The following is a 23,599-nucleotide window of genomic DNA, read 5'->3' as shown; positions in this document are numbered from 1 at the left end:
ATTTGCCAGATGAGACATGTCAGCTTGTCCAGGTTGAGACCGGACATTTTATTAAACAGAAGCCTAATATGTACTTGATTCTTCAGTCAAGGTTTTATTTATGGCTTTATTCCATGGGGTTCCATGAAAGGCCAAAGCTTCCTTTTCAGTGGAAATGGCTACTGTATTACTACCATGTTTCCCCAAAAGTAAGGCCTACACCAACAATAAACCCTAGCTTGATTTTTTGGGGTGGGCCTAATATAAACCCTAATCCTAAAAATAAGCCCTAGTTTTGGGGCGAGGCACAAACCTAAAAATCAAGCTGGGGTGGGGGTGTGGAGTTGCCCTACCTGCCCCACATCCACTTATGTTGCAGCCAGGCCTCCCCTTGCCAGCCCACATCTTCCAAGGCCTCTTCTAAAGCCAGGCCTGCATTTCTCAGTTATAGGACTTTCCAGAAGGCCTCTGCAGCCAAGAACCAAGCTATGGATTGAATCCATAGCTCAGTTCTGCAAGACCTCAGCAGCTGTGCACCAAGCTATGGATTGAATCCATAGCTTGGTACTCGGCTGCTTAGGCCTTCTGGAAAGTCCTGACTGCAAAATGCAGACCTGAATGCAACTGCAGAACTTTGGCCCCAGAAGAAGTGGACCGGCTGGGTGGGGCTGTCAGTGCCAGAGGTGAGGTAAGGCCTACCTCGAAAATAAGACCTGATGCCTCTTTTGGAGGCATAAATAAGTAAGTAAGTAAGTAAGAAAGAAAGACCCGGTCTTATTTTTGGGAAAACACGGGTATGATACTCCTCATCTTTCCTATTACCTATCCTTATCTTCTTATGACTATAACTTTGCTGCTTGTATCTTACAATTTATATTGTTTATTTTTTTGTACCCTAGTATGATTTATGTTGTTTGCTTAGCTAGTACTCTATGACTATCACTTATGATTTATGATAAAGTGTTGTATTTCATAATTTATGGTGAATGTATTTACATGTTATATATGATCATGATTATCACTATTACGTGTATGTACACTGAGAGCTTATGCACCGGAAACAAATTCCTTGTGTGTCGAACCACACTTGGCTGATAAAGAATTGTATTCTTTAGTACTAAGATTGATCACACCCAGGACACTGAGCAAGTAGCCTTACTTTGACATTTGTCTGTGATCTTATTTCCACCTTGAAAAGCCACTACCTTTTTGAACAGAGGTCATGCTCAGAAGTTCTTGATGAATGTCAATTTCACATTCTATTTAACTTATCCTTAGGCATCAAGTGATATTTATTCCTAGTTTGTTAGTCTTTGGTATGCTGTTGTTAATCTCAGTTATGTGTTAAACGAGCCAAAAGAAAAGCCTCCAAATTAGTTGATTATGTATGATTTGAAGTCTTATTCTATCATACCTGTGTGTGAATATAGTTGCTTAAATTTTTGTTTTAGGCTCTAAAAATGAGACTTGCAAACCAGTACATTGTTGGAAATGATGACCCACAAAGTTGCTTTCAGTTGGATATTGATATTTCAGGATTAATATTCACGCATCATCCTTGCTTTAGCCGTGAACATGTTCTGGCAGCAAAACTGGGTCAGTTATTTGATCAGTACCTCGCCAGGAAACAGAGAAATCTTACTAAACTCCTTACAGATAAGGTAATTTTACTATTTTTTTCAGTTGGCAAATGTGTAAATAAAATAGAAATAAACATTTTTGTACAAAAGTCTATATTTGCAGAAAAATATGCAAATGTTAAAATATATTTGTCGTTGAATACCAGAAAATCTACTTCTGTTATTAGATAAAAACTATATACTGCTAACTACTTGTGCTTGCCAAATTTTACTGACTTATTAGCTCAGCTGTGATATTATGGGATATATGTACAGATTCTGGTTTAGAATAAATGCAAAACACTCTAAATCAGGGGTGTCAAACTGCCGGCACGCGGGGCTGGACGCATCATCTGGAAGCCATGCCCACCCCATTTCCGGCAATGGCAAAACCGTCCCGATACGTTGCACGACATCACATGACATCGCAAATTTGACATGTCTGCTCTAAATGAAGGAGAATCTACTTTTGAATGCTTGATTGCCTATAAACATTTGGGCAGGTTTTTTTTTTTTGAGGAGTAGTTTATTTGGACAGATTTAATCAACCAAAGTCTTTCAGTTTGAGCTCAACACACCGAATATTTGTTTAGTTTATGGTATTTCTCTGCCACTTTTCTATAATAGATTGTGCCAAAATCTGCTAACATCAAATATGACATAACAAAATACACCAAGCCAATTAATTATAAAATGTGTAACAAATTCAGATGGAACAAAACCAACTACTCCCATCCAGTACAGGTAGTACTCAACTTACAATAACAATTGAGCCCAACATTTCTGTTCCTAAGTGAAACATTTGTTGTGAATTTTGCCCCATTTTATGACTTTTCATGCCACAGTTGTTAAGGGAATCACTGCAATTGTTAATGACCCGGTTGTTAAGTGAATCTGGCTTCCCCATTGACTTTGCTCATCAGAAAGTTGCAAAAGTTGATCACATAATCTTGGGACTTTGCAACCATCATAAATATTGCCAAACATCCTAATACTGATCATGGGACCATGAGGATGCTGGAATGGTCATAAGTGTGAAAAGCGGTCCTAAGTCACTTTTTCAGTGCCGCTGTAACTTTGAATGGTCTCTAAACAAACTGTTGTAAGTCGAGGACTATCTGTATTATAATTATTTGATAAGTATCACCAAAACAGTTCTCAAATTTATGGTAAATAATGCGTAACCAAACTTCTGCTGTTAATTAGTTTATTGCTATGCTCTGATTTTGTGGTAGTATTTTTGTCAAAAAGCATTGGAGAAAGTTAGGTCTCTAAAACAGGGCTTTTCAACCTTTTCACCCCTTGTACCACTTTTAAGGTATGGCAACATCCGAATACCACCAGTCACCTAGCAAGGTGTCAAAAACTTGATGACCAAAATAAAAAAGGGAAAAAAGCGATGAAGTACAGGTAGTCCTCGATTTACAACAGTTCGCTTAGTGACTGTTTGAAGTGACAATGGCAGTGAAAAAGTGCCCCACAAACCACAGCTGAGCAAGATGCCTGCCCGCCCGGCAGCGCTCTTCCTCCTGTCCGAGGTTTTCATTTTTGTGAGCATTTCTGTTGAGGATTGGTAGCACGGGTGGGGTGGGGGTATGTTTGGTTTTTATTCCCCCCATCTGCTGGGTGGTTGCAGCAAGTTTTGGTTACTTCACATGACCCTGGGACACTGTGACAGTCATAAATATGAATCAGTTGCCAAGCATCTGAATATAAATCACAAGACCCTGGGGATGCTGTAACATTCCAGCTGGTCGGTGCTTCTTCTGGGCTCAGCAGAAGTGCCAGGATCAGCACCGAGCTCCAGCTGGAGCCTGGCACTGATCCTGGCACTTCTGCTGAGCCCTGACAGCCCTGCAGCTTCAGCCATCTCTCGCTCAGGCTTGTGCGGTGCTGCCACCGGTTCAGCTCATTCCCCTCCCCCATTACCACTTTTCTAGGATGGTTGCATACCATCTGCCAGGTGCCAATGTACCACAGGTGGTACCCGTAACACTGGTTGAAAAGCCCTGCTCTAAAACATTGTCAAACAGTACGATTCTTTAAATGCAGCAAATAATAGAATCTTAGAATTGGAATGGACTTTTGGGTCATCTGGTCTGACCCTCTGCTCAGCTCAGTACTCACACCATCCCAGCAAGGGTCTAGGACTATTAAGCACTGACCCTAGGCTACACCCACTTCTCTCACAGACCCTCCACTGCAGCCAACCCACAGTGATTTTTCAACCTCTGCTGGCCTTCTCTGGCGCTCCCCCCTGCTGTAAGTGGCTCTACGGCCCTTTATCCCACTGAATAGCTGCACCTCTCAGCAGGCATTGGGTGGCAGACAGCTGTGGGCAGCAGCAGTGCGAAAGCACTGGAGGGGAGGTGGGCGGCTGGGGGACAGGACAGGTGGCTGGTCATTGGGCTATTGTGGAAGTGCTTGGGAAAGCTGGGAGGATGGTTCCCTTTTAATTTTTCTTCACCTCTTGATGGTGTTTCTTTGTCCAACCCGCTCCAACTTCACAGTTTCCTGAATTGAAGGATGACTACGATGTAGGGACCAGGGTTTTAGGCTCTGTCACATTTATTGTTGTGGGAAAAACTCACTGAACAACCAATCTTTTTTTTTAATTGAAAAGTTTTACAGTACATTTTAAACATATACTCCTTCCCTCCCCCTCCCCCCCACAACCCCTCCCTCCCCCCCTCCCCCCCCCCCGAGTTCCCAGAGCTGAATACAGGGTATTGCCTCTAACAAACCTAAGCTAAAATATGCTAATCAACTATAAATACGCTTTGAATCCTATCGCACTTTAACTCCCCTTAAACATAAGTAAATATCTTATAATTCTAATATTCATTCATATGCTAGGTGAAATTTTTTAGTCCCATATTTATTCTGAATATAATCGATCCATCTTCTCCATTCCAAGATATATCTCTGTTGTGATTGTTCTTTCAAATATGCTGAGATTTTTGCCATTTCTGCCAAGTTTGAAACTTTTAGAGTCCACTCTTCTCTAGTAGGCAGTTCCTCCTTCTTCCAATTTTGCGAAACCAAGTCTTGCTGCTGTTATTAAATTCAACATCAGTTTAGTTTCTATAACAGTACAATCAGTAATAATACCCAGTAGAAATAACTGTGGAGTAAACCTTATCTTTTTCTTAAATATCTTCTGCATGTTCCACCAAATTTTAATCCAGAAAGCTTTTAACTTTTTTACAAGTCCACCACATATGGTAATACTTTGCGTCCTCACAACCACACCTCCAACATTTAGGCTGATAATTTGGATACATACATGCTAATTTTTTAGGATCTAAGTGCCATCTATAAAACATTTTATAAAAATTCTCTCTTAAGTTTTGTGCCTGGGTAAATTTTACGTTTCTGACCCAAATTTTTCCCCAAACATCCATCGTTGTTGGCTCTTGAATATTCTGGGCCCATTTTATCATGCAATCTTTAACAAGTTCCATTTCTGAATCTATTTCTATCAATGCATTATATATCCTTCTTATATGTGCTTGACTTTGATCTCTAATTTGTTTTACCAGATTTTCATCTGTTGTTGAAATGCCAATTTTCTGATCTTCTTTCCATCTAGCTTGTATCTGGCCATACTGAAACCAAGTTTGTACTACTGTATTTTCCCTTCTTTTAAAGTATTAAATGGCTTTAATTGCCATACATTCCTTTCCAGTCTGAGAATATCTTTATATGTGGTCACATCATGTTTAAATCCCAGACTTATACTTTCTATTGCATGTTTAGGTATTGCCCAAATTGGTATTTTATAATTTAACTTGTATCAGTATTTTTTCCAAACTCGCAACAGAGCATACCTTAATATATGTGTCTTAAAGATATTATCCACCTTTTTATCATACAATAAATATGCATGCCAACCATATAATAAATCACATCCCTCAATATTCAATAATCTTCCTTCTGTTAAATTAAACCAATTACTAATTTACGATAAAGCCGCAGCCTCATAATATAATTTAAAATTAGGCATTTTAAGGCTACCTCTTTCACATATATCTTGTATTATCTTAAGTTTTACTCTCGGTCTTTTCCCTGCCCAAATAAATTTATTAATACCTTTCTGCCATTCCTCCAAATTTGAATCTTTTTTAAGTATAGGTATCATTTGAAACAAAAATAAAAATTTTGGTAAAACATTCATTTTAACTGCTGCAATTCTTCCCAATAAAGACAGTTGTAATTTTTTCCAAGTATCTAATTCTTTTTGTATTTTTAACCATAACAATTCATAATTATTTTTGTATAATTTCACATTATACAAAATAATGAGATTCAAGGTGCAGGTGATGACCTATAAAGCCCTAAATGGCTTGGGTCCGGGATATTTGAGGGAACACCTGCTGCCGGCATCAAGTTCCCTTCGTCCTGTGCGCTCCCACAGGGAGGGCCTTCTCAGGGTGCCGCTGGTAAAAGACTGCCGGCGGATAACACCCAGGGAGAGGGCCTTCTCTGTCGGTGCGCCTGCCCTTTGGAACCAGCTGCCCGTGGAGCTTAGGACTGCCCCCAACCTTCGCTCATTTCGCTGGGATCTGAAGACCTGGCTCTTTGAGCTTTCCGGCCCAGGCTGAGAGTTTTAACTGGGGTTTTTATATTTTACTTCAGGGACTGAATTTAATTATTTTTAATTGTTTTTTAATTTTTGTATTGATGTTTTAAACACCTTGTAAACCTCCCTGAGTCCTATGGGAAAAGGGCGGTATATAAATCTAATAAAATCTAAATCTAAATTTGAATCTCAAAGATATACCCCCAAATATTTAATCTTTTTAGCTATTTCAAATCCTGTTAATTTTTCTAAAACTACCTTTTGTTCTGTAGTCATATTTTTAGACAAAATTTTAGTTTTTTGCCTATTAACCTTAAATCCAGAAACTTGTGCATATTGCAAAATTATTTCCATTAAATCTATAACCGACTGAGTCGGTTGACCTAATGTAATAACCAAGTCATCTGCAAACGCTCTCAATCTATAATCTTGATCTTTAATTTTAATTCCCTTTATGTTATTTGAGTCACGTATCTTAATAATATTTCCAATATTAAAACAAACAGCAATGGTGACAACGGACATCCCTGTCTTGTACCCTTTTCAATTTTGCAAGCTTCTGTTAAACTACCATTAATTATTATCTGGGCTGTTGGTTTCTGATATATTGCCCTAATAGGTTGTAAAAACTTATCACCAAACTCCATCTTCTCTAAAACTTTAAATAAAAATTGCCAATTCAATTGATCAAACACCTTTTCAGCATCCAAAAAAATCAATGCTGCAGGAACTTGATTATTTCTTTCCAAATATTCTAATACGTTTACAATATGTCTCACATTACTTTTCATTTGTCTACCACTTATAAATCCTGTTTGATCACTATAAATCATTTGCTGCATAACCTTCATTAATCTATTTGCTAAGATCTTTGCAAATATGTTATAATCCGTATTTAGAAGCGATATAGGTCTGTAATTTTTGGATTGGGTAAGTTCTTGATCTTCCTTTGGAATCAACGTTATAAATGCTGTTCTCCACGATGGAGGCACTTCCCCTCCAGATTGAATTGTCCCAAATAATTCTTTCAAAGGTTCCACCAACTCTAATTGTAAATTTTTATAATAAGTGGCTGTCAAACCATCTGTTCCAGGTGTTTTACCCACTTTTAATTGTTTAATTGCTAAAATAATTTCTTCAGCAGTTATCGGTTGATTCATCCCTTCCTTCTGTTCTTGTGTAAGTGTAGGGATATTCACTTCTTGTAAATACCTATCTATATCTAAACCTTGAGTTATATCCCTTGCATATAATTTAGAATAAAATTGAACAAAAGCCTTTTTAATAAGATTTTGTTGAAACACCTCTTTACCCTTGTATTCTGTCTTGCCTATATTACATGACTTTTGTTTTTTCCTTAACAAATAAGCTAACCATCTAGCTGACTTATTAGCATTGTAAAAAGTATTATGTTTGACATATCGTAAGTTAGTTGCCACTTGATCTGCCATCAACATATCAAACTGCCCTCTTAACAAATTAATTGCTTCTTTCAACCTCTTATTCGATGAGTTCAAGATAAAAGCCCTCTCTTTCATCTTTATTTCCTCCTCTAATTCTTTACGTTTATATTCCAATCTACGTCTATATTTATTATTCAAATATATTAAAACTCCTCTCATATAAGCTTTACTTGCATCCCAAACCATTTCAATTGGAGTACCCTTGTGCATGTTTATAGTAAAAAATTCTTTCATTTGTTTTTTACATTCTTCCACATTTTCTTCATATCTAAACAGATTTTCATTTAATCTCCAAGATCTCCTATCTCCCTTTCTCTTGTCCAATTCCATCCATACTGGACTGTGGTCTGATAAGATTCTTGGACATATCTTGATCTTCTTAACCCTAGAAAAAAATCATTAGTAGTTAATACAAAGTCAATCCTGGAGAAAGATTGATGTCTGTCAGAAAAAAAAGTAAAATTCCTTTCTTCCACGTTTCGTTCTCTCCAAACATCTCTCAGTTCCAGATCGTCTTTCATGTCAAAAAAAGATTTAGGCAATCTAGCAAGATTTGGAGTGCTTTTAAAAGGTCCTTTTTATCTTTTTGTGTGTCCAATACTCCATTCCAGTCTCCCATTAAAATACACGATTTATAATCCCATTGAATTATTTTATTATGTAGAAGTTTATAAAATTCTCCTTGCTGTTGATTAGGTGCATATAATCCAATTAAAAGTATTTTCTTCCCTTCTATTAAAAGTTCAATTATAATATATCTTCCTTGTTTATCTGCTTCAATTAAGTTAGCTGTTAAATTCTTCTTCACATAAATGACTACACCATTTTTCTTTTCTGGAGCAGATGCAATAAACTGCATACCCAATCTAGAGTTTATCAAATATTTTTGATGAGATACACGGATATGCGTTTCCTGCAAGCATATAACATCTTTTTTTTATTGAAAAGTTTTACAATACATTTTATCTTTAATAATCCCTCCCCCCCTCCCTCCGCCCACCCCTTCCTAGCCCTCCCTAACCCTCCCCCCCTTCCCCCCTCCCCCCTCCCCGACTTCCCAGAGCTAAATACAAGATATAAAAGCAGAAAACAATCATAAACAACCATATGCTAACAACAATAAACTATTAAGTCTATCGCACTCTAGCTCATATGAAATGACTACAAGCAGTACTAATATTACATTAAAAAAAAGAAAAAAAAACTTATTCAAATGCTAAGTGAAACTTTTTAGTCCCATATTTGTTCTGAATATAATCAATCCACTTTTTCCACTCCATAATATAACGTTGTTGCGAATGATCTTTCAAATAAGCCGAAATCTTTGCCATTTCCGCCAGGTCAGAAACTTTAAGAGTCCATTCTTCTATAGTCGGGAGTTCCTCCTTCTTCCAATATTGGCCTACTAAAAGTCTTGCTGCTGTAATTAAATTCAACATCAACTTGGTGTCCACAACAGTAGTATCTGTAATTATGCCCAATAAGAACAATTGCGGACAAAACTTTATCCTTTGCTTAAAAATCTTCTGCATATTCCACCAGATTTTAATCCAAAAAGCCTTAACCTTTTTACAGGTCCACCATATATGAAAATACGTTGCATCTTCGCCACCACATCTCCAACATTTAGGTTGATAGTTCGGATACATACTTGCAAGCTTTTTAGGATCTAAATGCCATCTATAAAACATTTTGTAAAAGTTTTCTCTTAAGTTTTGAGCTTGTGTAAATTTTACGTTCCTCACCCAGATCTTTTCCCAAGTGTCCATTGTAATAACTTCTTGAATATTCTGAGCCCACTTTATCATACAATCTTTAACAAGTTCTGTTTCTGAGTCAATTTCTATCAATGCAAGATATATCCGTTTGATATGTGCTGGACCCTGATTTCTAATTTGCTTTACCAAATTTTCATCAGTCATTGAGAAACCAATTTTCTGGTCTTCTTTCCACCTGGCCCGTAATTGACCATATTGAAACCAAGTTTGAACAATCTTCTCATCTCGTAAAAGATTATACGGCTTCAAACACCATACGTTCCTCTCCAAACTTAAGATCTCCTTGTACGTAGTCACATCATGTTTGAAGCCAACATTTATGTTTTCTATTGCATGTTTCGGAATTGCCCACAACGGTATCTTGTAGTCTAACTTATGTCTATACTTTTTCCAAACTCTCCGCAATGCCTGTCTTAAAATATGCACTTTAAACACATTATCTACCTTTTTATCATACAGTAAATATGCATGCCAGCCAAATAACAAGTCGTGGCCCTCAAGATTTAATAATCTCCCTTGTGTCAAATTAATCCAATCACTTATCCCTGACAACGCAGCAGCTTCATAATATAATTTAAAGTTGGGCATTTTAAGAGCACCTCTTTCACGCGTATCCTGCATAATCTTAAGTTTAACTCGTGGCCTTTTCCCTGCCCATACAAATTTATTGATACCCCGTTGCCATTCCTCCAAATTTGAATCTTTTTTAAGAATCGGTATCATTTGAAATAAAAATAGAAATTTAGGCAAGACATTCATTTTCACTGCTGCAATTCTTCCCAGTAAAGACAATTGCAATTTTTCCCAACTCTCCAATTCTTTTTGAATTTTCCCCCATAGCTTTTCATAATTATTTTTATATAACTTTGCATTTGAGGGTGACAAATACACCCCCAAATATTTAACCCTTTTAACAATCTCGAATCCAGTTAACCCTTCTAAAAGGGCCTTTTGCGATGCTGTCATATTTTTGGCTAATATTTTAGTTTTTTGTACATTAACCTTAAATCCAGAAACCTTCCCATATTGCATTATTATCTCCATCAGGTCCACAACCGAATTTTCTGGCTGGGTCACTGTAACAACCAGATCGTCTGCAAACGCCCTCAGTCTATAATCCTGATCTCTAATTTGAATACCCTTAATTTTTTCCAAATTCCGTATTTTAATCAATAATATCTCCAATGTTAATACAAATAATAAAGGTGATAACGGACACCCTTGTCTTGTGCCCTTTTCAATATTGCATACTTCAGTCAAACTATTATTTACTATTATTCGGGCAGTTTGTTTTTGATATAATGCCCTAATTGGTTGTAAAAATTTATCCCCAAAATTCATTTTATCTAAAACTTTCATCAAAAATTGCCAATCCAATTGATCAAAAGCTTTTTCAGCATCTAAAAAGATCAACGCCGCAGGGATCTGGTTGTTCCTTTCCAAAAACTCCACCAAGTCAACTATATGCCTCACATTATTTTTCATTTGTCTACCACTAATAAACCCAGTTTGGTCCCCATGAATCATCTGTTGCAAAACCCTCATCAATCTATTAGCTAAAACCTTAGCAAATATCTTGTAGTCCGTATTCAAAAGTGATATTGGTCTGTAATTTCTTACTTGAGTAACATCCTGATCTTCCTTCGGGATCAGGGAAATAAAAGCAGTTCTCCAAGACGGAGGCACCCTTCCTCCCCTTTGAATTGTCTGAAACAATTCCCTTAATGGCTTTATCACCTCCGATTGTAGATTTTTGTAATAGACCGCAGTCAGTCCATCCGTACCTGGCGCTTTATCCACCTTCAGTTGCTTAATTGCTAAAAGAATTTCTTCTTCTGTTATCAATTGATTAATCTCTTCCTTTTGTTCTTGTGTAAGAACCGGGATGTTGGCATTCTTCAGATATACGTCAATGTCTGTTTCATTAATCTTATCTTTAGCATATAATTTGGAATAAAAGTCAAACAGTAGGTATATCCTGATGCCAAAGAAAGTGTATTTAGTCAGAGTGTCAATTTTCATATCCCAACGGGTTTTGAGCTTATCAAAGTTCCTGATAACACACTCAGGGGGGCTGAGGGCACATTCCTTTGTTTTATTCATTTTAATAGGTTTTCCCTGGGCTGAACAAGAGATCAATTATTTCCCCTTGCTATGCAAGACTCCCGGTCAACGGTTTATCCTCACAGGGACCCACAGGCGGCTGGAAGTGATATCATGCCTAGGCCTGGTCAGCAGTGGGAAATTTATAAGGAACAACCACAAACCACACACCACTCACAACCCTTTGGAGCATGAGAGTACAAAATTAATGCCCCTTGCTTTTTAGGCACCCCCAGAAACCCAAAAAAGAGGGCAGGCCCTAGGTGTGGCTGGCATAAACCCTTCCGCCCAGCTCTGGTCAACAATGGGAAATGATTCAAGGAAACAGACAGACGTTTACACACACACACATACACACACACTCCCCTGGTCAAGCTTGTGTAATGTACGCTTACCTTATCTTCAGCCCTCCTGAGTACACAGGAACCAAGTGAAGACAACAACCAAAACAAAAAGGAAGAAAAAAACTAGTTCCTGTAGAAAAGCCACAGGGAAGAGTCAAGAAGGGGGGCATCTCCAGGAAACCCCAGAGCACGCTCAGTGCCTTCTCCTTCCTGAGCCCTCCAAGGACCAAGCACCTCTCCTGGCTGGCTCACCAAAAATGATGTGCAGGTTCTGAGGTTTTGCTTGATAACAAAATAGAGGAAACCAGAATTTGCCTTCAAAAGTATGTGTTTTTCAGCTGAATAGAGATGGGCTTCCCTAAAAAGAGGAAAAGCCCCAAACAGTAAAAATGTCTTATTTTTATACCTATTTTGGTTATATAAGCAATTCACCCGGCAAAGCTGATACACATAAGATTACGACTTTGCCCCTTAGGGCTGGCACACTATAGATAAGAAACTAGAAAGCAGAAGTAGCTAGCATGTTCCCTTTTGGGTGTTTCCCCAGGACACCATCTGTTTGCTCTGGGTATTTCCCCAAGACTCTAGCTGTCCCCGGGTGAGTTAGAATATTGTGTGTTCCCTTTACTGTCCTTTTGTGACCCAGCATTCAGAGGCTTGCAAGTGACCAGAGAGAGGGGGGGGCCATCTGAACACATTCACTGTCCCCTAAGTCCTGGTCAGCACCCTCTTCCCATTCCCCTCTCCCTATTTCCCACCATTTGATACACCGGTGTGGATTGCCCCAAATGCTTCCCCCTTCCCTTCCCCTTTGAGGGTAGGAGCCCTGCAAGGCGCCAGGCTAACGATGGAGATCCTGACAGACTAGGGGTGACATGATAGCACTGTTCCAATATTTGAGGGGCTCCTACAAAGATGAGGGGGTCAACATTTTCCAAAGCACCAAAAGGCAAGATAAGAAACAGTAATTGGAAATTAACCAAGGAGAGAAGCAATCTAGAACTAAGGAGAAATGAGGGAAGCCAGATTTGCTTAAGGAACACATAACTCACTAAACAACTGCAGTGATTCATCTAACAGCTGTGGCAAAAAAGGGCATAAAGTCAGATGTGACTCACTGAATAGCCATTTGACTTAGCAATGGAAATTTTGATTCCAGTTGTAGTTTTAAATTGAGAACTATATTTGCTGTGTCAATTTTCTTTCTTTCTTTCTTTCTTTCTTTCTTTCTTTCTTTCTTTCTTTCTTTCTTTCTTTCTTTCTCTTTCTTTCTTTCTTTCTTTCTTTCTTTCTTTCTTTCTTTCTTTCTTTCTTGGAAAGAGTGTAAAAAAGGAAAAGAAAGGGAGGGAAGAAAGGGAGAAAGGAAAAGAATGAAGGAAGAAGGGAGGGAGGGAGGCAGGAGGGAGGAGGGAGAGAAACAGGAAGGAAGGAAAAGAAATGGAAGAAGAGAAGAAAGAGAAGAAAGAGAAGGAAAGAAGGAGTATAAGATTCTGCTGTCTAAGACATCTTTAAATAATAGTCAAGACGTTTCATGATCCTCCCCTCTCCCCAAAGATTTTCTCCCAAGTGGAAAGATCTTTTTCCTGTCCTACCACAGCAATGAATGTGGTCCTTGTATCACAACCATCCTTCAATTGAGAAAACTGAGAATTTGGAGTAGGTTGGACAAGGAGAGAAACACCATCAAGTGGGAAAAAATAAAAGTTTACCTCCCCAGGCTTTTTCCAATGCTTCTGCAATTGCCTGCTGCCCACCACGCCCCCCAACTACCTGCTGTCCTCCCAGTGCCTTTGCATCACTGCCAACTGCAGCTGCACACTGCCTAATTGGCTGCTAGGAGGGCAAGATATTAGTCCCATGCAGCAAATCGGCAGAGTAAAAATGTGCCTTGGGGAATCGGCCAGGATGAAGGGCTGGGTGTGAAGAACTGGGGGGGGCATTGGTGGGAGAAGAACACAAGAGGAGGATGAAAGGCCACTGTGGGTCGGCTCCAGCAGGGAGCTGGGAGAGAAGTGGGCGCTGCCAAGGGTCAGAGCCTAATAGTCCCATTCCACCAGACAAATGGCTGCCCAATTTTTTGGACAGGTCCTGCGACTTCATGGCTTGAAACATAATAATACATATCCTGTCCTCTAAAACAGCGGTCCTCAATGCCCGGTCCATGGACCGGTACCAGGCCGCAGCATGCCCGGTATGCCAGCATGCCAGCAACCGTGCCGCACAAACAAGCAAAGCCCCATCCATGAGATGCAGGAGGCACACAAAACCACGCACTCTCCATGGAACCAGTGTTCTGTACCAGCCTGCTACCGGCCTTGCAGAAAAGGCAACCCCTTTACAGACGGCAAAAGGCTGGAATACGTCTGCCAAATTTATTACAAAAACAAACAAAACATGAAACAAGATACTGGAGCTTTGAAACACTATCAGAGCGGTTGCTTTCAGCAAACCAGCCCTCCCCCAAACATTCCCTTTATAAAGAGTTCAGGGCATGGCCTCTCTTTGCCTCCTTCCGAGAAGTCCCACAGCCTTCCTCTGCTTGCTCCTACTTGACTGCCTCCTGCGTCGGGCGTCCTTGAACAGGGCCAGCTGTGGGTCATCTTCATCCACACTGTCAGGCTCACACAGCTGGGTCTCCACCAGGTAGGAGGGGCCTGGCTGGGGGCTCTGCGGAGCCGCAAAGCCATCATCAGCAAGTTCTTCAACACCCCCCTCCTCCCCCTCATCTGAGTCATCCGACCCAACTGCCGAACCCACAGGCTGACCCTGAATCACAACAACCAGTCCCTGGTACCCAAAAGGTTGGGGACCTCTGCTCTAAAATGAAGTATGTTGAATATTCAGTCTTTGAAGTGCTGTTAAAATAAGTTCAAGTAAACTCTCAAATGAATAGTAGATGTTAATTAAGGTTGAATTCTGAAAAGATTTAAATACCAAGTTTGCTTTGTGTGAATGATTCATTGTCTTCTTTGCTTTTAGGTATTTGATTGATAGATATATTGGTTAGAATTATAAATCTTGGCCTTCAGAATTGGGAAGAATATAATTTACAATAAAAGCAACAATAAAGGCAAGACAATAATATTGAAAAATAATAAATGTCAAAAATCATATTTTCCATGTTCTTCCCAGGTTTATTTTGGAGAATGTTTCTGGCATTTTCATAGAAAAGCAGGTCTATCAAGGTTGCTAGTAATAAGGAAAAATACAGAAGTATAATGGTTTAATATGGTGGTACAAACAGATCACACTAATATTTATAAGCTTATTTTCTAGCTTCATGCTCTTAGAAATGCTTTACAAAATATTTTGGATACTGCCAAAAGTGGAATTCCAAACCTAGTAGTCCAACAAAGCATAACTGAATATAAGCTTGAAATAAGGTGAGTAGATTAATAGTTGTTCTATTATTCATTCTGTAAATTTAAAGTTGTCCAGCTGAAAAAGGGGTTGTTGGAAAAAAACTGAGTCATGCTCTAATAAAAGGCAATGAACTGGTGTCATTGGAATTTTGTAAAAACCTCCTTTTTTCCATGAGATGTTTCAAGTATTTATTTTGTAAGGCAGATCTTTTTGTTTAATTGAAATTACATAATGGCCAGCCTGCAGAAGGTTTATGACTCTCTCCTAAGTTCCTCTTTGTGTAACCATCTGCTACGATAAAACACCTTTTATTTATGTCCTTTTCTTCTGTGCCATTTTTGGGAGCAACTACAATGGTAGGAAAAAAGAAATTTTATGGGGACAAATCAGGTGGGATAGCCTGTCAGATCTTCAACTGTCCTGCAATTGTGAATATTCTTCCTCCTTTTTTCCCTTCTATGGGAGAACTAGGAGGATGTAGAACAAATTATTGTGACCAAGTAGGCACGAATGAGTGAGTATGGCTGGATGGGCAGATGAGTAGGTGTGGTCAGGTCAGCATGGATAGATGGCTATGGGCAGGTGGGTGCACAGGGTGGGCATGGCTGGCTGGGCGCAGCCAAGTCAATGCGGAACAAGTCACCTCAGCCAACTGGATGTGTGGACAACTCAGCACCCCACCAGCTCCTTGCCTCCTTGAACTGCCAGGAACCAAGCACAGAGCCAGGAACCATTTTGTCCTACTCCAGTGCCGCAACCTCAAAGGGAAAGAAATCTGTGAAGCCTCCCGGAGCCCGCCCAGGACCCCGACAATGGTCAATCCGCAGCCCCCAAGAACAACTTCCCCATCATCTTCTTCCTCCTCCCCTCCTCCTCCTCCCAGACTGGAGGATGTGAAGATCTGAATGGGGAGGAACCAGCTCTACCTGAATTCTAACAAAAGGGAGGTTTCAGCCCACCTGGATGTTGACAGCTATCGTGTTTTATATCTTTCCCCAGGGAGACAAAACCTTACCTTCTCCAGATCTTGCTGTCTATAGTTGTGGGAGTGAAGAACTGAGCTTTCTCCATCATTCCCTGTCACTTCCAAATAAGCAGAAGATCTGGCTGGGGGTTGGGGTGGATCCGGGAGCTATTTGGCCTCAACCCAACAGCCATTGCTAAAGGCAGAAGTGGGGTGGGCAGGGGGAAGTGGGCAGGGGGGGTGAGGTGGGAAGCTGCCCCCCCATCCTGCCAAGGCTCCTCTTTTTCATGAGCATGTCAGGTGGGCCATGGCCTCCTCACCCACCAAGGAGAAGAGAGATTCGCACAAGTTGAGAATATTTTTGCACCAATCTGGGGATTCAGCAGGCACACTGTGGCATGTAAAAAATCATCCCATAGAATAGAAATCCATTGTGAAAATATATCTTGGCAAATATGCAAATACACACACACACACACACAAACAAACATACAGGGGAAACTTTAAGGAGGTGGATCTATGTCACTAGGGGTGGGGAGGCACTGAGGATATCCCAAAGCTGAGATCAAAGGGACAGAGGTGGGGACAGGACATTTCCAAGCCTCCAGTCCATCAGAAGAAGAGGAGGATTAGAAGGAGGAAGAGGGTGATAGGAAAGCTGTTCTCAAGGGTGGCAGATTGACCACCGCAGGGCTCCTGTGAGGTCCCACTTCAACTAACCACCCAAAAAAGCAGAACTCTTGAAACAGGCATTGTGTCAAAAGGATACTTTTTTGTGAAAAAATGTATTAGTTTTATAGGGTTGGGGAGGGGGGTAAGGGGGTGGAAATTAGGGTTAGGGTAGAGGGAGAGTTGGGGGTAAGGGTTGGGGTTTCCCCCAATAACATTCAATATTTGGCAAACAGCATATTGTCTGGGTAAATATATATAAATAGAAATGCTAAAAGTAATAATTGATAACAATAATAAGTATAGTAAATTATCATAAACAATACTAAATTTTCAATGTATAGTATTTTTCTTACTCAAATAAATTCAAAATTACATATCACATTCCTTTCTCTCTAACTCGCTTATCTAGCCATTGATAAAATTTATTCCAAGTTCTATAGTAGACTAAATGCTCTTTTTCTTTAATCTCTAAAATTAATCTATTTCTGCACAATCCAATATTTTCTTAATTAATACTTCTTCAGTCAGTAACTTTTCATTTTTCCAGTATTGGGCATACACAATTCTCGCTGCTGTTAATACATGTAACATTAGGTATCTGCTCTCCTTGTCATAGTTGGGACCTATCATTCCTAATAGAAACAATTCTGGTTTAAATTCTATTTGTTTTTTAATCATCTTCTCCAACCATAAGTGTATCTTAAGCCAGAACCTTTTAGCTTTAGGACATGACCACCAGATATGATAATAAGTACCTGGTCTTTGATTACATTTCCAACACACATTTGAAGTATTTTTAAATATTTTCATTAGTCTCACTGGTGTCATGTGCCATCTATAAAACATTTTATACAAATTTTCTTTATATGGTACAGCTTTGGTTAATCTAATATTTCTGTCACATAACTTTTCCCATTCTTCAAGCTCTATACTATGTCCAAAGTTCTTTGCCCATGTTATCACTGTTTCTTTAACTTGTTCTTCTTCCATCTTTAGATTAAGCAGAAATTTGTAGAGCTTTTTAATCAACTTTTCATCTGCTTTTAATAGTATACGGTCAAATTCTGTCTGTTCCATATAGAGTCCCATTGTTTTCAGATATTTTTCATATCTTGTTTGGATTTGTAAATATGGCCACCATGCTAAGTCAATACCTTGTTGTTATAAGTCTTGTCTAGTTTTCAATTTTCCTTCATTGTCCAGTATATCTTTATAAGTCATGAGTTTGTCATAGTTAATTAAATTTGGGTAAGCAAAGGCTTCCATTGTTGAGAGCCATTCAGGTATCTTAATATAAATTTTTTCTTTTATTTTTTTCCCATTCTAAGAGGAGTGCATTTCTTATAGCATGGTTCTGGAAATATCTATGCACCTTATTCTTCCCATACCACAGAAAGGCATGCCAGCCAATCTGCAGGTCATCCCCCTCTAGGTGTAGTAATCTTTTGTCTCTAAGTGTTATCCATTCTTTAATCCACATTAAAATAGCTGCTTGGTAATATAACTTCCAATCTGGGAGGCCAAATCCTCCCCTTTCTCTAACTTCCTGTAGCATTTTCATTTTGATTCGTACTTTTTCCCCTTGACAAATAAATTTCAATATTATAGTATTCAGTTCATAAAAAAAAAGCTTTTTCTAATTTTACCGGAATGGTTTGAAATAAAAAAGTACTTTTGGTAAGATATTCATTTTAATTGTGGCTATTCTCCCCAGCATTGACAGTTGAAGATTTTCCCACTTTTCTAAGTCCAGTTTTATTTGTTTTAATAATTTTGTATAGTTGTCCTCTTTTACTGTTATGCATCTTGCTGTTAGGTAAATTCCCAGGTACTTAACTTTTTTAACTATTTGAAGGTTTGTTTCTCTTGCAAGTTGCATTTTCTGTTTTTCTGTTAAATTCTTTGTCAAAACTTTAGTCTTTTCTCTGTTTATTATCAGGCCTGCGACCTCACCATATTGTTCTATTGTGGCCAACAATTTCATGCTTGTTTCCAGAGGTTCTTCCAATATAAAGACCAAGTCATCAGCAAATGCCTGAAATTTATATTTTTGACCCTTTATCTCCAGTCCTTTAATCTCAAAATCTTGTCTGATATTTCTGTTCAATACTTCCAAGTTTAATATAAATAGCAATGGGGATAAAGGACATCCCTGTCTTGTGTCCTTTTTAATATTAAAATTTTCTGTATAGTGTTCGTTTACAATTATTCTAGCAGTCTGTTTATCATAAATTGCATGGATTGCATTCATAAAGTTTTCCCCAAAGCCAATTCAACAAGTTGCTGAAACATAAATTGCTAATTTAAGTTATCAAATGCTTTTTGTGCATCAAGGAATATCAAAGGCATCTGTTTGCCTGGATGGACTTCATAGTACTCTAAAACATTCAGGATTGTTCTTAGATTATTTTTTATCTGTCTTTTAGGCAAAAAGCCTTTTTGGTCTATGTATAAATTCAATCAAGAATTTCTTAATTCTTTCTGCCATTATTGAAGCAAAAATTTTATAGTCTACATTTAGTAATGAAATTGGTCTATATTTTTTATATGTGTCAAGTCTGTATCTTCTTTAGGTATTAAAGTGATATTAGCTTCAGTCCATGACTTTGGTATTTTAGTTTTCAGGAGAATTTCATTAGAAAGTTCTTTCTTTTTTTTCCTTTTTCTTTTTTTACAATGAAATGCTCATTTTTACTTTTGTTTACTTTTTCACAATGCCAGATTCATTTTCAAGACAGGTACTCAGGTGTTTTTTTTCAAATTTTATTGAATATGCAATTAAAAACAAAAGTGGACATGTTACAACTTCCCTGGCTTCAACATTGCTATTAGTATTACCTTAAATAAAGGGGGGGGGGAAACGAAAAGAAAAAGAAAAAAATTACATTGTAACAAAATGTGCATATAACATCTGTGAATTTTCTAGTGAACATTATTTCATTTGTCTACAATGTGATTAAGTATCTTTCAATTCTATCCTGTAAAAGGTTTCTAAACTATCAACTAATCAGTCGGTATTCATCCCAGCGTTTCTCCTTAACTCTAGCCATTTGTACACATTGTTCCAAATTTAATAATAGTCCGTTCTTTCAACATCGGAGTAAACACATCTTGTAACACAGTGTAAAATTCTGCAAGTAATCCGTCCGGTCCCGGCGTCTTATCCTTTTTTTGCCTTTTTATAGCTTCTATAACCTCCATCATTGATATTGGTTCATTCAATATATTTCGGATATTCTGGGGAATTTTTGGTAAATTTCCTTTTTAAAATACTGCTCTATTTTTTTCTTAGAGATTTCCTTTGCCTTATAAAGTGTCTCATAATATTCTTTAACATTTTTTTTCATTGCATCATTTTGAAACTGTATTTCTCCTTTTGTATCCTGTAGTTTCTTTATCATTTTCTTTCCTTTTTCCTTTTTCAATATATATGCTAGCCATCTTCCTGGCTTGTTAGCATTTTCAAAGAAATTCTGTTTAACCCATTTAATCTGTTGAACCATTAATTCCATCTCAGCTAAGTTTAGTTTGTACTTTATTATTTCCATTTGTTTCTTAAGTATTGCTTTATCTGGATCTGTTTGTAATAGATAGTTTTATTAGGGGTCAGTGACAGTAGGGAAGTCAAGGTGAGATCTGGGGAAAAGCCCGCCAAAACGGTATATGTTAAGCAAGCAATATTCCTCCTCCCACCAAAGTCATAATGTCCATTTGAAATCCAACCAATCCACAGGAGGTCTGATGAGCAGGTAACTGGCACAGTTGGCACTCAAGATCTCTTCCAGTTCGTTTCTCTGCAACCATCTCCCTGATAAAAGGAGATACATTCCTATCTCATGGGAATGGAGGGAGGAGGGGAATATAGAAAGCGAAGGTTATCCCAAGAACGTGCAAATTCCCCCTCCCCCCAACAGAATGGCAGGCCCCAAGAGCAGAATATATGGCTAAGGAAAGGGAGGTGGGGTTTGGGGTCCTGTTATGGCTAAGGAAAGGGAGGAGGGGTTTGGGTTCCTGACGGCTCCAGTGTGGGTTCTGGGAGGCTTTGTGGATTTCTCTGAGGTTGTGGTGCTGGGATTGAACGAAACAGTGTCTGGCTCGGCACTTGATACCCAACCATCCAAGCCAACCTAGTTGCACCCACTTGGCCACGTCAAGTCATTTGCGCTGAGTCATCTATCCACCTGGCCACGCCTACCCATCTGCACTGACCCATCCATGTCAACCTTGCCACTGTGAGTCATCTTATTCCAAAACTAGGAAGGGTTTTGCTTGAGACATTTTCTCAATTTTTCTGGCCTAGTTTCAGATTATTATTATTTTATCACAATGTGATTTTGGCTATGGCTCTTCCTTCTGTTCTTCAAGATTATTCCTCCTGCCCATTCCTCTGCCTTCTATGAGCATTGAACCTCTCAGGCCACATCTTGCTTGGTCCTAAAGATTTTGCCAGTTTTATTTCAGGGGTGAAATAAGGTAGAGGCTGTAATGGAAATAGGGAGTGTCAGCTCTGCTTCAGTAGTAGTTTCTTCTTGAGTAAGATGGCACCATGCTTCTGTAGAGAGAAAATCTTGATTGTACCTGTATTGCTTTCTGCCACTATCCAAGGGGACTTATTTTATTATGTTCCCAGAAAACTAATTTGCAACCTGTTGGCAACCTGGTTATTAATAGATTTGGGATTCGATCTGACCTGCTATACTACAGCTGACTGATTATAGTCATTTTTTCAATCTTGCTAACTTGTTATTTGATGTCAATTACTATATATATTACCTGCAATGAAATGTCTGTATTTGTGAGCAGGAAAACAAGAAGACTTCGCAATAATGAACAAGAAAAAGACCGAGCATTGCTGAAAGCCATGATCAAAGTGTGGAAAGAAATAAAATTCCTGCGTGATTTTCAGAAGTTTATTAACACACCCCTGAAGCTCTTCATGAGAAAGTATGCTTTTTGCAGGAATTACATTGTTTAGTATATTAAATTTAGGGTTTTTCTGCATTCATTACTTCTGACTTAAATCTAAGGGTTGGATCTCATTGAGATGATATAGTTCTGCCTCATTGCAGCTTAAAAACAGAGAGCTACATGACTGAATGCTTTCCCAGAACAAAAAGTTAAAATTTCCTCCAGGAAAACTAGCTCTGCCCAGGTTGGGCTGGGAATTTCCTCTGTCATCCAAGTCAATTGGCTAAGTGGCTGAATTCGAATAAAAGCAATAGTTAAGCATGCTATGTGCCCCTTAGGCAGCTGTATAAACTGCCACAGAACAGAAGCTAGCAAAGAGCTAGCGTACTAAAACTCACAGGGTTGTTGTGGGAGTATAATTAAAAATCCCCAAGAAAATTATTTTGAACCCTTAGAAAAAAAAGGCAAGTTATACAATTAATCCCTATCCCCCTTAAATCTGAAGCACATTTATAAAAAGCCATGAAGTTGAAGAAACTCAGTAAAATAGTTGTTTGTATATATGGAATTGTTTGCATATCTGATATTTAAACAGTGGAACAATCTATGTAGGGAGATCTGCCTGCAAAGGAGCAAAAAAAATATTTTGCTTAGCTTTATAGTCTTATTCTATGTTATATGAATATCCATAATGGGCGTGCACACATTTGCATTTCTCAGCCTCTCTGGGGGGAAAAAACGATACATGGGAACAACATTGCAGCCACAAATTATGACTTCTCAAAGAATATTACAGCAAATTGCTTATCTGTAAGGCAGAGAGTGCTCCTTTTTCTAAATATAAAGTGATTCTCAATTGTGCAAGGTGTGTTTAATTGATCCCTCCACTCCTCTCCTCAGTGAGATACAGCAGTGATGGAACTTTGCTTGAGAAATATATTTCTATGTGACAATGGCACAATTTTTAAAAAACAACAAATTGATTGTTGGATGTCAGATCATCTGAAATAGCTTTGAATTAAATGCATGATTTCCCTCTGAACTCAGGATAAAATGCTAGTATGGGAGGTGTGGTTAAATAGTTGTTTGAAGACAGAACATTTCAAGTTCAGTCCTTTGGACTGCTTACCGCATAATATTTCATAGTTATCTAAGATAACCTAGACAACATGGAGAACTATCCTTCCTATATTGTGAGATATAATCAGTCAGTCAGTCAATCAATCAAAGACAGCTGACATTTGCAAACAAAAAATTGGTTATTACCGTAATCCTTTTGTTTCCCTTCAAGCATTTGCAAGAAGGAATGTCCAAAGGGACAATGAAAAGGCTGCCTCTTAATTTTGCACCTCATAAAGAATTAGCAGGAAAGAATTGAATTTCTTGAGGAAAAAAGGGCAGCATAATTTTTTTAGGATTGAAGGAATGATATTTCATGTTTGTGCTTCTTTCAAGAAAGAAGATTGGACAAAATCAACAAGCCATGATAGCAACTGAGACAGAGAACCTTTCTGGCATTTATTTCTCTCAGTTGCTACTATTTTTTAGAGTCAACACACACTTTCTGAATAAAGCCAATATTGACCATGTGAAAAATGCATCGTGTGTTAGAATATAGCATACCTAGAGAAGAAAAAATCCCAGGAAAAGATGAAATTAGACAGAAATTGAATTACAAAAGACACCTATGGAGTTTAAAATTTTACATCAAATTAAGCTGTTACAGCAACAATTGTCTATGTTAACAGTTCAAGAAATAGAAATAAAACTGGATTATGTAAAGCAAAGACACTTTGTGTTTGCAAATAAACCAGGAAGATGGTT

At 38.4% G+C, this 23,599-nt stretch overlaps 1 protein-coding gene across 2 annotated transcripts in view; it reads left to right on the top strand.

Annotated features, from left to right (window-relative positions):
• The window catches only part of CC2D2A (coiled-coil and C2 domain containing 2A), a 258,232-nt gene that overhangs the window by 118,130 nt on the left and 116,503 nt on the right, over positions 1-23,599 (top strand). For both annotated transcript variants that reach the window (XM_081332397.1, XM_081332396.1), the window contains exons 9-11: positions 1,431-1,640; positions 15,145-15,251; positions 21,671-21,811. In XM_081332397.1, the coding sequence (XP_081188523.1) occupies positions 1,431-1,640; positions 15,145-15,251; positions 21,671-21,811 (458 nt within the window). The remainder of the gene's footprint in view (positions 1-1,430; positions 1,641-15,144; positions 15,252-21,670; positions 21,812-23,599) is intronic.

This window comes from Vipera berus (assembly GCF_964194415.1).
Source record: "Vipera berus genome assembly, chromosome: 7".
NCBI lineage: Eukaryota > Metazoa > Chordata > Lepidosauria > Squamata > Viperidae > Vipera > Vipera berus.
Note: the sequence above shows the minus strand (reverse complement) of the source record. Positions and strands in the feature narration are given on the sequence as shown.